General features: G+C 40.6%; 1 protein-coding gene across 2 annotated transcripts in view; it reads right to left on the bottom strand.

Annotated features, from left to right (window-relative positions):
• Positions 1-773: 773 nt before the first annotated feature.
• The window catches only part of LOC105839571, a 33721-nt gene continuing 19334 nt past the window's right edge, over positions 774-15160 (bottom strand). The window contains exons 2-13 of one of the 2 annotated variants that reach the window (XM_036294001.1): positions 12424-15157; positions 12229-12313; positions 11956-12112; positions 11576-11720; positions 11452-11499; positions 10586-11276; positions 9839-10323; positions 8184-9753; positions 6462-8057; positions 6020-6266; positions 5770-5904; positions 774-5576 (exon numbers count right to left, since the gene is read on the bottom strand). In XM_036294001.1, coding sequence (XP_036149894.1) covers positions 5062-5576; positions 5770-5904; positions 6020-6266; positions 6462-8057; positions 8184-9753; positions 9839-10323; positions 10586-11276; positions 11452-11499; positions 11576-11720; positions 11956-12112; positions 12229-12313; positions 12424-14834 — 8085 coding nt within the window. In that variant the 5' untranslated portion in view covers positions 14835-15157 and the 3' untranslated portion in view covers positions 774-5061. The remainder of the gene's footprint in view (positions 5577-5769; positions 5905-6019; positions 6267-6461; positions 8058-8183; positions 9754-9838; positions 10324-10585; positions 11277-11451; positions 11500-11575; positions 11721-11955; positions 12113-12228; positions 12314-12423; positions 15158-15160) is intronic. The other variant, XM_036294002.1, reaches the window with a different exon arrangement.

Raw genomic sequence — 15160 nt, 5'->3', positions numbered from 1 at the left:
GTTTTTAAATCCTTAATTCGAATTCAAACAAGTTCTCAGAAATACTTAGAAAATCTACATCTTTTCTTAAAATCTTTTGTAAATTTACATGAATTTTAAAATATTCTTAGATTCGTAAAATATCTGAGAATTTTTGTAAAAAGTTCCAAGATTATATAAAAATTCGAGAAAATACGATAAAAAAATAAATCCGAATATCAAATTGAAAAAAAAAAAAAAAAAAAAAAAACAATGATAATTTAGAGTAGCTAGAGATAACGCTGAAGAGTCGCGTGGTAATAATCTTATGCAAATTAATGTAAGAAAAAACCCGAATATTGAAATGAAAAAAACACGAAAACAATTATAATTTACAGTAGCTAGAGACAGCGCCGAAGAGTCACGTGGTAATAATCTTATGCAAATTGATGTAAAAAAAAACCCGAATATTAAAAAAAAAAAAACGAAACAATTATAATTTCGAGTAGCTAGAGATAGTGCCACAGAGTCGCGTGGTAATAATCTTATGGAAATTAATGTACGGCAATACATCACAGGTGTCTACCTATTGTTTAAAAGTCGAAATAAACAGATAAGTTTTTATCTGTGACGCGACACGTGGTAAACAACCTTGATATCAGTTACCAAGCTAATTTTTATTTTCGATTACACGATTCCATTTGTTCGCACTCGGGAAGGAGCGGGATAACAGTAAATCGAGCGATAGCCGGTTCAATCGTGGAAATAAACCGTAATGGATAAAAGGCGAGGGACATCAAGTCAACAATCTCGACTTCGTAAAATGTATTCCGATTTATTAAATTTTTTCACGTATGCCTAAATATGAGCTCTTTACACGTTACGCCATAATAATATATCGTGTGTATAGAGTTTGATATCGAAGAACTTGTTACATTTATTATAATCGATAATATGGATTAAATTATCATACAATGTAATAGGTAATAATTGTAACATGGCTATAACTAGGCACATACATGTAACAGTGAATCGCAAATAAAAAAATTATCGTGTATTCTCAGCCTATTATATAAAGATTGAATATATATATGTATATATATATATGCGAATATAATATAATATATTAATATAATATAATATAATAATATAATAACCGCTATGCGCTCTGCTTTTATTTACAACATTGAAACGATTATCCTAACGAATTGTTTTATACTATCAGATGCTTTTTTAATAACAAGGTCGCATGTTGCCTGCTTTTTTATGTCAGAATGTCTCATTTTACAGATATGTATTACACATATCTGTACGTATATGTATAGTTTTTATTGGAGAATTGTATGGATAATAAACATATAGATTTCGCTGCAAAAAGCAATCGTATATCGTATAGCTTTTTCTTCGGATTTTAGAGATTCTCGTAGAATTTCATAAAAATTCGAAGAATAAAGAGAGATAATATACATATATGTATATAGTGTGTGTATATATATACTTAATAATTAAATAATGTATGTATATATATATATATATGTATATATGCACATTTAAAATTTATCTTACAAAAATATTTACACGTTTTCAATTTGTATGCGGATGGCGAACACAAGCTGTACACTTTCTTCCGTGTCTGATGTCACGCCACCTGCGACAATTTATAACTTACATTTATGTGCATGTCTCTTTTTATTACAAAATATTAGCTAAAGTATAAAGTAAATATCAAATGCCAAAAATACGTCTGTTTACATTTTGAAATCGCAGCCAAACACAATGTAAGAAAAAAGGAAGGTGTTCCTCTACAGGAGATCCGTACACATGCATCGTATATGCACATCCCAGAATTTCGCCTTAGAATACCCCTTCTTCCCCCCCTAATCTTATGTAAAGAATGCATAAATTTTATATTCAAGTTTTTATCGCACATCTTCTAATCACAGATCTCTAAACTTTGATATTCGCTTAAAAATCGACATTACAGGATTAAAATCGCTCGCTTCTCTTTCTCCTATGTGTACATGGAAAATCCCGCATTGCATATTTTGCATCTTCGTTCAGGTAGAATCCTATCATATAATCGGATTACACGACGGATGCGGTACACTTGGCACTCCCAAGTATTCCAGATACTTTCGCTCCGATTTGGACATATGGATTTTTAATTCCACTGCGAGTAAACACGGTATCGTCCAGTCTCTTTTTTTCTTTTTATTTTACTTTTTTGCGAAACAAATTTTCATGGCCAATAATATTTCAGCAAGATACATCAGCAATAATTTTTTAAATCTTTCTAATTCTTTTATTTTCTTATTAAGTTTCTATTCTTTTTAACTTTGTTTTTTTTTTGTTTTTATAGAACGAAAATCTGTAAGGCATTAATGACGAATTAACGCCGCATTGTTAAATAAAATTAATAGCACATCGGAAACGTTTCGGAGTATTTATAGTGGACCACATCCATAGTTACATAATTTGCAATTAGGAGATCACACAAGTCCAAGCTGAGAAAGAGTTCTAGGCTGATATTCATAGTCGATTCTTATTTCAAGACGGTTTCAAATAACGTTTTTAAAATGCTAATAATATTCTATAATTGGTTGATGACATCTTAAGACAGTGCTTAAAATGATTTTAAATATAAGATTCGACTGTGAATATGACCTTTATAATCCATTATGAAAATAAAGCTTTTGCACATCGTATAATAAATTAAGAGATATATATATATGTTTTCTTTTCATCAATAAAACTTAAGATAGTGTTATCTAAACGAGGCTAAACAAATTTATGATTTACATGTTTTCCTTTCGAAAAATTTATTTCAATTGTCACTTGACATTACTTTAACGTGTAACGTAATTGTCACAAATTTCTAATGAATGTTATCATTTAGATAATTGTACTATGATTAATTCGAGCGACACGGTCAGATGACTCTCTATTACATCGCGGAGAGTGAATAATTATAATTCTTAGTGCGCTGCACATTCTTAAATACACAACATTAATGAAGTAACTGTTTCTTCATCTCTTCGTTGTTTCTTCTAAATATCCTATATCCATCACTCTTCGCGATTCGGAAAGTCTATGACGGAAAATAGAATAAACAATACATTATATTACAAACAAAGAAAAGCTGTAAACTTACAAAGAAATTCAAACTTGGCTTTTCTCGCGCATCATAACAAGTAACGTATTTATGTACACGTAATAATCGCACCATCAAAATCTGAAAAATTTGTTATATCGCTATATATATATCTATATAATTTCAATTACATATACAATATATATAATTTTAATTACATACGCGCGCATTGTTGGAACTAGACTTTTAAAATTATTAGACAAAAATCACGATATCTTTAATTACGAGATTATGTAATACACCGAATTACTAATACATGCGCAAAGGATGTCGCTAACTAGTTTTTTAACGCAAATCTATTGCTCAAAGTACAGACGAAACACATATTTCTTTTGTTTCGATTATAGAACAATCGTACTAAAAACGAAAAGATCGTAAAGCAGCTCTTAGTTACAAAATAGACTACGATTCTTTCGCTGTATTAATTTACTTCTACACGATTTAATACACTTTTTATTATATAATAAGTTTTGTACTTGAATGAATGTTATGAGCGAATAAAATTTTGGGAAATCCTTTTTTAAGATAAACGCACAAATAAAACGTATTGTAACGTATCCTCGCGCTTTTATAAATAAAATGTATTGCGTTATTGCTTAAAGCATCAAAGAGAGTAAAAATGGTACGTTGTACGTTGTACGTTGTACCATTTACCGTAACTGGTGTATCCTCTCACTATATCTCAATAGTCTCATATAAATTTATAAATCTTTTTTAAATAAAAACTGGCGTCAAAAAACATCTGTCGCGCACACTAAATAAGTTATCTTCGTACGAGAAAGAGAGAGAGAGAGAGAGAGAGAGAGAGAGAGAGAGAGAGAGAGAGAGAGAGAGAGAGAGAGAGAGAGAGAAAGAGAGAAAGAGAAAAATCAAGTAATCGCCTTTTACAAATCTCGAAAATAAAACTCAAGTTTTCAAATTTCAACATTTATCTTTTATTATAAATAATCTGACCTTTTACAGTGAAATATAAAATATAGAGAATTCCGCGCCACTTTTTGCCTCTTTTTAGTCAAAAAACAACACAACACAGTACTAGCTTATCTATTCATACTAGGTTTGTTACGGCTTGTTACTATGAACTAATCTAAATATATAGCGTCATTAAATATAGCTATATTGTTAATATTATTATGCATATATGCAAATAATATGTACAAGTATGTTGTATTATGCAGGGATGCGCACATTGTACACATAATGATAACTGTTTTAGAGTGGATATCGCAAAAATCGACTGACACCAGCCAGCCGAAAAGCGCGCTTTCAACTTAACACCTTATAAAAAAATTGGACTAATGCTATATATATATATACACACATATATATATATGTATATATATATATAATATATATAAACGTATTTAGGGCACCATTTCACCGGTATAAAAAGTGTATGCCATTCAAATACACTTTTGGCCGTTGTTCGCGAAAAAGGTACCAATACAACTCTTTTTTTCTAGATATATGCTACTTAAAACGCGCGTCGCTATATCCTCAAAATACTAAACTATCACTTTAGGCCACACGAATTCCGTCGAATATCTTGAGAAAAAACCATTGAACGTGTATCAGTAAATTTTAAATATATGTGACAATTCTAGAAGCGATTGACAGCACAAATCAAAACCACAGTTTTCTTTCTAACTGTTTAAGAAATCGTTGGAATTCTGTTTGCGGCTTCTTGCCGTTTGTAACTTGCTTCCATGTACAAAGTGATATTTTGTTAGCTTATAATAAAAGAATGCAAACTTCCATCAAAAATATTTTGAAATAGTTTGAATTCTTTTTGCTCTTTTTTTTCCAACGCAAAGAGTCTACTAAAACTTTGCCTCATTAATAAAAGAGTGAGCAAACTAATCGGTTCAATGAAGACACCCGCCAGTTGCGAAGAATATAAAATATCACTTAAAAGCTTAAGAACTTTTAACGATCCTAACCTTTTCTGCCGGTTACGACCTCGGCGCCGGATGGTTAAAAAATGGCTTCTGAGGTTGTCCCGACGGCGTCGGAGGGTACGGCAACTGGGTACCCGGGGGCGGCGGCGGTGGCGGCGTCACCGACGGGAACTTCGAGATTGGCACCGCCGTTCCTGTCGCCGGCGTTGATGGCGGTGGCGGTGGCGGGACGAATTGCGGTGGATACGGGTTAGCACCCGGTGGTGCTTGAGCTACCTGGGGCACCAGGAACTGTGATGTCTGCGGCGTCTGTTTGCTAACTGCGGCCACCTGTGACGGCGTAGCGGTGCCGTACATCGTATGCTGAGTCGTGGTCGGCGGCGGTATCGCGAAGTTTGGGTATTGCACCGTGCCGGGTTTGCTTTGGAACTGGGGATAATGGATAGACGCTGAACCGGGTGGCGGTATATACGGCTGCGGGGGCAGCTGCGGCAATCCCGGCGGAGTCCCGACTACTAAATTAGGAGGCGGAGATTTGTGCGCCTTGAGTATCGCCTCGGCCGTCAAACCTGTAGACAGGAGGATAAAGATGACGTATATAACATAAAGTGTTTTAGTATTGTCACCATTCTCTACAAATTTAATAGATTTTCAAGATTTCTTTATTTCTCTAAAATAATTTTATCTCTTTCAAAAAATAGTTTTATCTTTTTCAAGACTGCAATATTCTTTCCCCAATGTATTTTTCTTTAAAATATGTACCATGCTTGCGAGCTCTTTCCTCCTCGTCATCGCTGAGGAACAATCCAAATTCACGTTTTAGTCGCTCGGTAAGATTTTCTCGTTGACGTTCTACCAAAGTCGGTGCTGCAGACCAACCAATCGCACCTTCCTCTCCTGATTCAAATATTAATTCATTAAACGTTACATTGGTGGAAGATTCAATTTGTAATAATGCGATCATGTCTTTAGAAAATTCAATAAAATAAAACAATATTTAAAAGATGGTTACCTTTTTTTTCTTCGTTCTCATTAGTAGAATTAGGAAAGTGCGTGTTAAGACCCGTTACGTCAAGAGACAGCGATGCTTTGGAACCCTCCTCGTCCGAACTGAGCGAAGAGGTGCCACTGCTGGCGCTATCCGATCTACCTCGTGCTCCACTTTTGTCCGTGGTGGAAGCGTCGTTCGGCGATTCTGGTTCGGTACCGGTTCCTCCGGATGACTGTTGTTTGCGTTTGCGATACTCCGATATGGACAACTGAAAAAAATATTGATATTTCTATATAAGATCGACCTTGATCACAAAAGAGAAATTTATTTAGAAAGAGTTATAAAAAAATAAAAATGGGAGTGGGAGTGCAGGAATCGTTTGGTTTTATGCTGTAAGAGATTGGTAAAACCATGCACCGGGACACCATTTCTCAGCAACAAAAAAACATTACTACAGTCCTACCCTTCTAACCTTGCGCTTGACGGGAGGAAGAGCATCTGATTTGAAAGCTGGTGCTGGCATACTGTTCGGCACAACGGTCCTCGGGTCTTTCAATCGTTTTATCTCTTTAGGTTTGGTCTCTTCCTCCTTGACTGGAATCTCTTCTGGCTTCAGAGTTTCCTGAGTCGAAACTGAATCTTGTACTGTGTCTAAACTATGTTCAGAGGAGTCTGATTTTGGTTGAATTACTTGTGATGGCGCATTAATCTCACTATCAATTTCATTTTTCATTACTTTGGCCGCCGGTTCGTCGTCCAGTTTTGCTTCCAAGAGCTCGCGCAGCGCGGTCGATAAAATCTTTTGCTCGCCGTTCTTAGACCCATCTCCATCGTCTATACTTATCGTAGATTCTATGATAGCCGCTTCAAAATCCATCTTGGGCGTTTTCGGCGTGGCGGACGGATCGACGGTCTTCTTACGAATACGCTCACTTAGGGGTGGAATCGAGTGAAAGATCTTGGGAGAATCCGTGACGGACTCCGCATCCACGTTCGTAGAAGGCGATTCGAAAATAGACTCCTCCGATAACGCGATGAGAGTAGACGACTGTTCCGGCTTGGAGACCTCTTTTGTAAGCTCGTCATTCGTACCCTCATCCGACTCTTTCGCGTCGTCTTCTGCAACGATAATCTGTTCCGGTTTAGTATCGGGTTTAATGTCCGATTCTTTGAAAGGTGTTTCCTCGCGACTGATATCAAACAATTTAAAGGAAGATTCGCAGTACTTGTCATCGTCCATGTCCTTATCCTCGGAGTCCGAGTCCTCCTTCGAGCTCTCCATTAATCCCTCTATTCCGTCCATTCCGTCCATCTTGTCCTTCTCTGAGTTCGCGTCAATTTTCTCCTGATAATCGTTACCGTCGTCACCCGTGATCTTCTTCATCTGCGCCTCTACGTCGAATTCGTCGATGGACACGTTGTCATCAGATTTTTCGACGGTTTCCTGGCACTTCGCAATGGCCTCGGACGATTTCTTCTCGTCGTTTGATTTATCGTTTTCGCTACTGACAATGTTAACGATTTCAGCGATGGCACCGCCAAACTCCAACTGCATTTCTACCACTCGTTGTTTGAGAATCGCGTCAGGCTCTATAGTAGCGATGGGAGAACTGAATTCTTCCATCTCTGTGTCGGGTTCGTTCTGATCGATTATCTCAACTGTGCCTTTAGTGACAATTTCCTCCTTCACATTTTCCTCCTTTTTGATGGCTTCTCGAATTTTTTCAATTAATTTCTGATTCAATTGAGTATAATTACATTCAGATTTTGTATCATCTTCCTCCCACTTTGGGGAAATTTTTTCTTTTTTCGTCGTAACGCTTTCTGTATGCATTTCGGAAGACACTTCCATTTTAATATCTGAGCACTCTGTTTTTTCTTCACGTTTTATACAAAATTCTGTTTGAGGAAAAATATCAATTGAGAGTTTTTCTCGAGCGATTGGTTTGTCTATAGATCTACCGTCCATTTTGATTTCTTCTTTCACAGATTCCGAATCGTAATATTTCTCATCGGTCTGTTCCACGATAGGCGATTGCACATGATCCGTATAGTCATCCTGGAAAAACAATAACAAAAATATTGTCAATATTATAATTCATTTTATCACGCATACTACAAATCGAACATTAGAATAATTAATATTATACAGTTCAGCTAAAAATATTAAAACTGCGAAACTTACATCAGCAGGACACAGTGATCTGCTGTTAGGCGTTGGAACTTCGGTTGGAAGTAACATGGTCGGCGTCGTCGGTGGAGTATAATTATCCGACGACAAACTCTCTCGGGCTATTCGCCGCTTCTTGGGCGGTGCTACCGTCTCGCTGAGTGATGGTGGACTTTCAGGTCGGCTGTTAGGCGAATCGCATTCTTCCGAAATTGCCTGACGCAACCATCGCTTCTTCGCCGAGCCTGTAGACACAGCGGGACAGCCACTGTTGCCATTATTATTGTTGTTGTTGTTGTTATTATTGCCGGGAATAACTTGCTGTTGCTGTTTACGTTGCGGTGGCGAGTCACATATGCCGCTGACCGAATTGGCGGCTTGCACAAGAGTAGCTAAGCTTTTGGCCGCATAACTCTGCGATAGGAATTCCGCCGACGCATCCGTTGACGAGAAATTTCTGCCGCACAATGGACTTACGGAATTTTGTAAGGTTGGCGGACCAGCTGAAGGTAGAACCGACACAGGCGACACTTGAGGTATGTTGATTTGCGGCGAATCCGGCGATTCCTTTAGCCACTCGTTCATCAGCACCTTCTTCGTCTTGGGAAATTTGAAACCTGGAGCTAACGGGCCGACCGCGGCGGCCACTAGCAAGCAGGCAGACGATAATGGCGTTGATGGCGTGGAACTTTGCGAACTACTGCTGGCTCCACTGTCGCAAGTAGGACTTTTAACGGGAGTAGGCTGCTGTAATGGTGGCGAGTTCGGAGGACCGGGAGCGTTCGAGTTTGCTAAAGCCAGTAGTAAACCGGCCGCAGTGGGAATGCCACCGGACGACGATCCGGTGCCGACGTCGCCGGTCGTGTTCTTCACCGGGGTGTGTAAATGCGACGAATACGAAATGTCCCGGCTAGGTGGACGATTTTGACCCAACAGAGGCGGCGATTGCATAGAATTGCTCTCGTCCCCGGAGGACATATCGGATTCGGCGGAGTTCAATCTAGTCCTTCGATTACTACTCTGTGACTGAGACGAACTTGTCGTTCTCGCCCGACCTTTTCTTCTTCTTCGCCGCAGCGGTCTCTCAGAGTTCGTCTGTTTGCCACTACTCTTAGACTGTCCTGTCGCCGAATGATTATCCTCGTTGTCGCTGTGTGTACCGCCAGATTCCTTTCGTTGCGCGTTTCTCGCTTGTACCTCTTGCTTTCTCTGTTCCGCCTTCTCCAGCCTTTCAAAAGCCTTCATGATTGCTTCCATTTTCCTTTCCTCCCGCGTCATCTTCTTTTTGTCCTTTTTCGTTTCCGTCGTAGGCGTCACCGACTGACTCGAATTGGGTGACGTTTGAGGCGGTGCGTTCGTCACCGCCGCGTTGGTATCTTCCTTAGCAATCTGTCGGGTCGTTGTACTCGTAACCGTGGTAGTAACAGTTCGCCTCGGTGTCGCAGGAGTCACAGACGTCGATGTCACAGACGGTGTTGTAGTCGTAACGGTTTGCGTAACGCTCGTAGGAGGAGCTACCGGTGGTGTGGTATCGGTATCCTCGCACACGGTGTTCCTTCTACACCGTCGCCTCCGTTCTCTGCCACTGATTAACAGATAAAGATAACACATACATTATGAAAAATATGTTATACATATAACGAGTATATTTTATTTGGATTGTTACGTACTCGGCGTTTTCGACGAGAGCACCGTTGCTGCCTCTTCTACTCAGCTGACTCGCCGCATTCGCAATTTGACACTCCCGCGGATTGTTACACGCGCATACGACGGGCAGCACAGAGGAATTAGGATTAGGTGACAGCAACAAATCATGTTGCTCGTGTTTGATTGTTATCTCGGCGTTCTTTTCGATTGCACATGTTGTCACAATGTAGAGGTGTAGCGTGCCTTTCTCAATGCAATGCTTTACCTCCGCGTTCGGCTTGCAACTACGTCGCACAAACCTCGCGTCGTTCCCGTACGTCCGCGTGTCTACGCACACTTCGGTGCCGTCGCGCGGTAGACGATAGAAAAACACGAATGGTCCTGGTCGTTGGACGTGCTGCCTTCCACTTTGCGTATATTGCAGTCGGTGTTGTGTACTGAGCATATACTTGCCACGTAATTCCACAACAGGAGTGTTTGGTGGAAGGTACATTGTTGCCACTAAAAACTGTAGAAAATAAATAAGTTTTAATAAAAATTCTAATAAATTTCAGAGGAAATAAAAATGTAAAGTTTCTTTTTTTTTTAACTCAATAAGTAACTCAATAAGCAATGGCGATAGTAATAAGTATTAATAAATACTGGGAACAAAGAAAATATATCTGAATAAATTAAATACAAGTAACAATATAAAATAATTTAAAAATAAAATTAATTCTTTGCAATTTTCCTAATAATATTTTTTTCGTTCCAAGATAAAGTTTACTTACTCTAAGAGTATTGCTGTGCACATTGAGTCTGCATTTACCGGTGGCAATGACATTCATGTTACTTTGCCTGAGATCACTGTGCGTGCCGTTGACTTTAATATTCGATATCCTGGCTCTCAACTCGGGACTGTAATGATTCGTAACAGCTTCTTCGTATTTTTCGATCCACTGTCTTAAGGGCGCCATGTTGGTGCCCCAGGCATCTTGCACATCTTCCTCTTTGTCCTCGAGACTCGCTCTCCTCTTGGCCTTACGTTTTCCAGGTCCTCGCTTTGTGGTAGCACTCTCCTTCTTTGAGCGAACGGCGCTCGATTGCCGGGCTTGCGAGTCCCTTCTCTGTCTCTTCCCAACATTATTGTTGTTGTTATTGTTATTATTATTTAATTTCCGCACCTGCGATGATTGGGCGGATGCGTCGGATTTGTTTCGCCTCGGAACTTGCGGCTGTTGTTGAGAAAGCGAACGTTTCTTTTGGGCCGCGGCATTGTTCACCGAACCGACGTCCGTGTCCGCCGAACTGGTGGACGACGTGTCGGACGATGTGTCCGAATTGAGAAGCTCCTCGCGTTTACGCATTTGTAAAGCGCGCGCTCGCTGTCTGTCCACTCGTCGCGGTCGGCATCTCTCGCAGAGGTACTCATCAGGAATGTTCGAACGATCAATGCCCATACAATCGACGTGTTGCCATACTCTACAATAATCAGTTCTCAATAAGTGTTTTATTCATAACTTTATGATAAGTAACTTCAACGGATAAAAGTTATATATCAACAGACAAACATACGAATTGAAAATATATAAAAACTTAATCTGTATTCTACAATCTACATCAATAATGTGAAAATATTGGTGACAAGCATACTTACAAGCATCGGTCGCAACAGATCATATATCCATCGTCATGTTCAAAGTCACTAAAAAGAAAATTTCGAACATTACCATGGAGATAAACATTAAATATCTATCTGTATAATTATTTTATTCATTTACCAGATACATCTGGTAACACTGTCCTCGTCGTCACCCTCGCCTTCAGGTGCTGTTTCAGTTTCTTCGCCTTCCGGTTCCGCCTCTCGACCCGCTTCGCTACTAATCGCGCTAGCAGCGTCATCCTCCACATTGGTATTGCTCACAACTTTAATTTTATATAACAAATATTAGTTATCATTAATTTTATATTTTATGTATTAGATGTAAGTCTTATAGAATCTAATAAAAACCATTAAAACCATAGTATGAGATTTTAATGGTTTTATTTTAATGTTTTTTTTTCGTATGTAAAAAGCTTCAAAAACATAGATTCTTGGACTGAAAAAAAAACAGATATAAATTTAATTAACTTAATCATAAAATATTGCATAAGACATTACCAGGACCAAAGATGTAAGGATGTTGGGAGGTAGCCGTGGAACTGCCGGCTCCGTTAATGGGCTGTTGCTTCGGGTGAGGTGGTGGCGACGGAGGTGGTGGTGGCGTTCGTGGTGGCGGCGCCCCGTAATTGTGGTCTTGTAGAACAAACTGAAGACACTGCAGTTAAACGAGAATTCGCTTTTAAACTCAAACTATCTATAATCTCAAGGTACAATATACACATAGAATTTTGTAAGACAAAAATTAAATATGCTTTAGCATACAAAATGTACCTCATAAGGAAGCGGCATTCTCCTCACTGGTGATTTAGCAGGGTTTTGCTCTTCTTCTTTGGGCATCCGTGACTGGTTATCGTTTCTATAAGTAACAATATTTCATTTTATTATCTGATAATATCTTAAAGGAAGAAAGACAGTTAAGTAAATAAATGCATCACCCAAAAATATATTTCTATATTTTATGCTTACTTGTTCTCAGTGAGATCTTTACGAGGTTCAATTGTAGTTGAAGTTATTGGGAGCAGAGTTTTTATTTGTCCCGCCTGCTGCCGGATTTGCTGGGTGTATTGTGGCGCCATGATCACTTGCTTCTGCTGTATCGCTTGCTGTTGGATTTTGATCGGTGAGTTTTTATGCGGGACTATTACGTTAGACGCGTTAGGCGCGATCACCGTCTGCTGCGGTAGCAAGGTCTTGATACTCGTTTTTGGCGCTACTTGCGTCGGACCTTGAGCTTTCGTAAATCCCGTCACATTTGGACTCAACAGAGGTTTAACACCAGCGCCGCTGATCTTCTGAGCGTGGTTCCTTTGTTTTTGCGGCGGAATAGTCTTGATGCATCCAGGCTGTTTTTGAGGAACATTCTGCGGACCAATTAAACTTTGCTGTTGCTGCTGTTGTTGATGCTGCTGAATGATTTTCATTGATTGCGGAGGATTATTATTTCTCTGCATCATAGGCTGTTGAATAACATTATTTTGCGAGTTTACAGTAGTAGATTTGACAGGATTCATTAAGGGTTTTTGCGAGATAGTCTTGAAACCTGTTACAGTTTGTGCAGTTTGCGTTTGACCTTTTGATATCCCTACCCTCATCAACGTTTGTTGTTGCTGTTGCTGCTGTTGAACTTTTGAGTTCATCACAACCGGAGTCCTTTGATTATTTGATACAGACGTTATCACCTTTGAATGCACATTAGTAATACTGTGACTTCTTTGAACTTGTAGATTATTCGCATTAGCCGTTGGCTGCTGTTGAGATTTTTGAATCACTTGTTGCGTAGTGTTGCCCTGCAACAATTGCGTCGATGTGGATTGCACCTGTAATTGTGACTGTTTGCCACTTGCGAGTACGTTCGAATTTTGCGACGGCTTGGAGACATTTGGCATACTATTGCTCTTGCAGACATTGCTCGTCGCTGTGCTTTGCAGCTTGGTGGTTTGTACCGTCGCTAATGTCTGAGGTTTTTGTAGCCCGGTTGATGTCGATTGAGATCTCGCTTGAGATATCGCTTGTTGACACGCCATAAAATGCTGTCCAGGCGACTGATACTTTTGCAAACCAGTTACAAGGCTACTGGATTTCGAAACGTTGTTCATCTGTTGCGTACTCGACTGGAACTGCTGCCTGCTCACAGCTAGGGATATTTTTTGAGGTTGTACCTGCAACTTCTGTTGCTGTTGCGTTGTCTTAAGGTTTGGAAGATGATTGCCAGTCAATAGCGGAACTTTCTGATTGTTGCAAATAGATTGGAGCGTTGTTTTCTGCATATTCGTTACATTGACGGATTGCGTCGTCTTCTGTATCGATGGATTGTTCAGCTGAATCTTCAGATTCGCGTTGTTTGCAATTGTCTGGTTGTTTACAAGCTGACTGGATAATACTCGTGTTTTCGGCACGCCTTGAGACTTGGACAGGGAATTATTGCGTTGCGCGACTATAGTAGATGGGTTAGCGATAACATTTGTCACGGTCTTGATCTTTTGCACAGATTGACTAGCTGAGGTGACGCTGCCTGGCAATGGTTTCGCGTGATACCTCTGTAGATCCGCCTTCATCGTTGTAGTAGAAGTGGAATATACTGGCTGAGGTTTGTGATGTAACGTAGTCTGTACGCTGCTCGCCGTCGTCACTTGTTGCTGCTTACTACAATGAATAAGATCAGCGATTGCAACCTGATTCTTCGACTGATATATCGGCTGACTGGCCTGTACCGCAGTGACAGTGGTCGTCGTTTGCCAAGGGCAAAGAACGCCGACACTGTTGGGAGACGGTGAGGAGGACGTTGAGTTAGTCGATGTTTGAGAGGAAATATTAAGGGTCACCGGGACAGGTTGCTGCATTTGATCAGTGGACGATGGCGACAGTTTTTGCGAGATGACGCGCGTTGTTAATACTTCCGTGGTGTTGGTCTGCGAACTGGCAATCATTCTCTGAACCTGCTGCTCCCTGGCGCCCTTGGCAACCGGATAGGTCACCACGGGTTTGATCGTCGTGAGAACAGATGCAGTGGTCACCGTCACCGTCTGCTTCTCGTCCTGATTGCTCGTCGCCTCCGGACACTGCGACTTGCTGCCGTCAGTAGTCGCGGCGGCGTCATCACCGCCGCTCGTGATTATCACGGCGTTCCCTGCTGTAGTGGTGATAGCACTGGTAGCAACCGCAACAGGTTCCTGGGACCGCCATATCTCCCGAGCAAACAGCAACGTCGGTGGCGGCTGTCCCTCACTCCCGACGCTTTTCGTCGCATTCTCCACCACCGACGTCGTCGCGGTCTCTACGTCTAGTTTCAGAACAAAACTCATGGTGGTTTCACTAGCCTCGCGTTCGTGTTCCTTCTCCACTTCCGCAGACGCGGACTTCGTTGTTCCAGTTGCCATTGAAACGGCAGCTTGTTCCAATGCTTCGTCATCATTATTCTCTGTCGCTGTCGCGTTCTCCTCTTTGACGCGACTGTCACCGCCGATCAACGGAGGAGACACCGGGGGAGGTGGGCCAGGCCCTGGGGACAGTTGCTCCCCACTGCCAGCTGTTCCACCCCCCGATAACTTGATTACCGATGGGGTCGACGTTTTGGTAGCCTTACGAGAGCACACCAAATGGAAATTCGTGCGACCGGTTCAAGGACTGCTGGCTATCGTCCTCGCCCGGGTTTGACTTCACCAAGTCTCGATTCGGCTATTTGAGGATCGTGGACCATATGCTG

The sequence above is a fragment of the Monomorium pharaonis genome, chromosome 11, assembly GCF_013373865.1.
Source record: "Monomorium pharaonis isolate MP-MQ-018 chromosome 11, ASM1337386v2, whole genome shotgun sequence".
NCBI classification, from domain to species: Eukaryota; Metazoa; Arthropoda; class Insecta; order Hymenoptera; family Formicidae; genus Monomorium; species Monomorium pharaonis.
The sequence above is the reverse complement of the archived record's forward strand: the minus strand, read 5'-3'. Positions and strand labels throughout refer to the sequence as shown.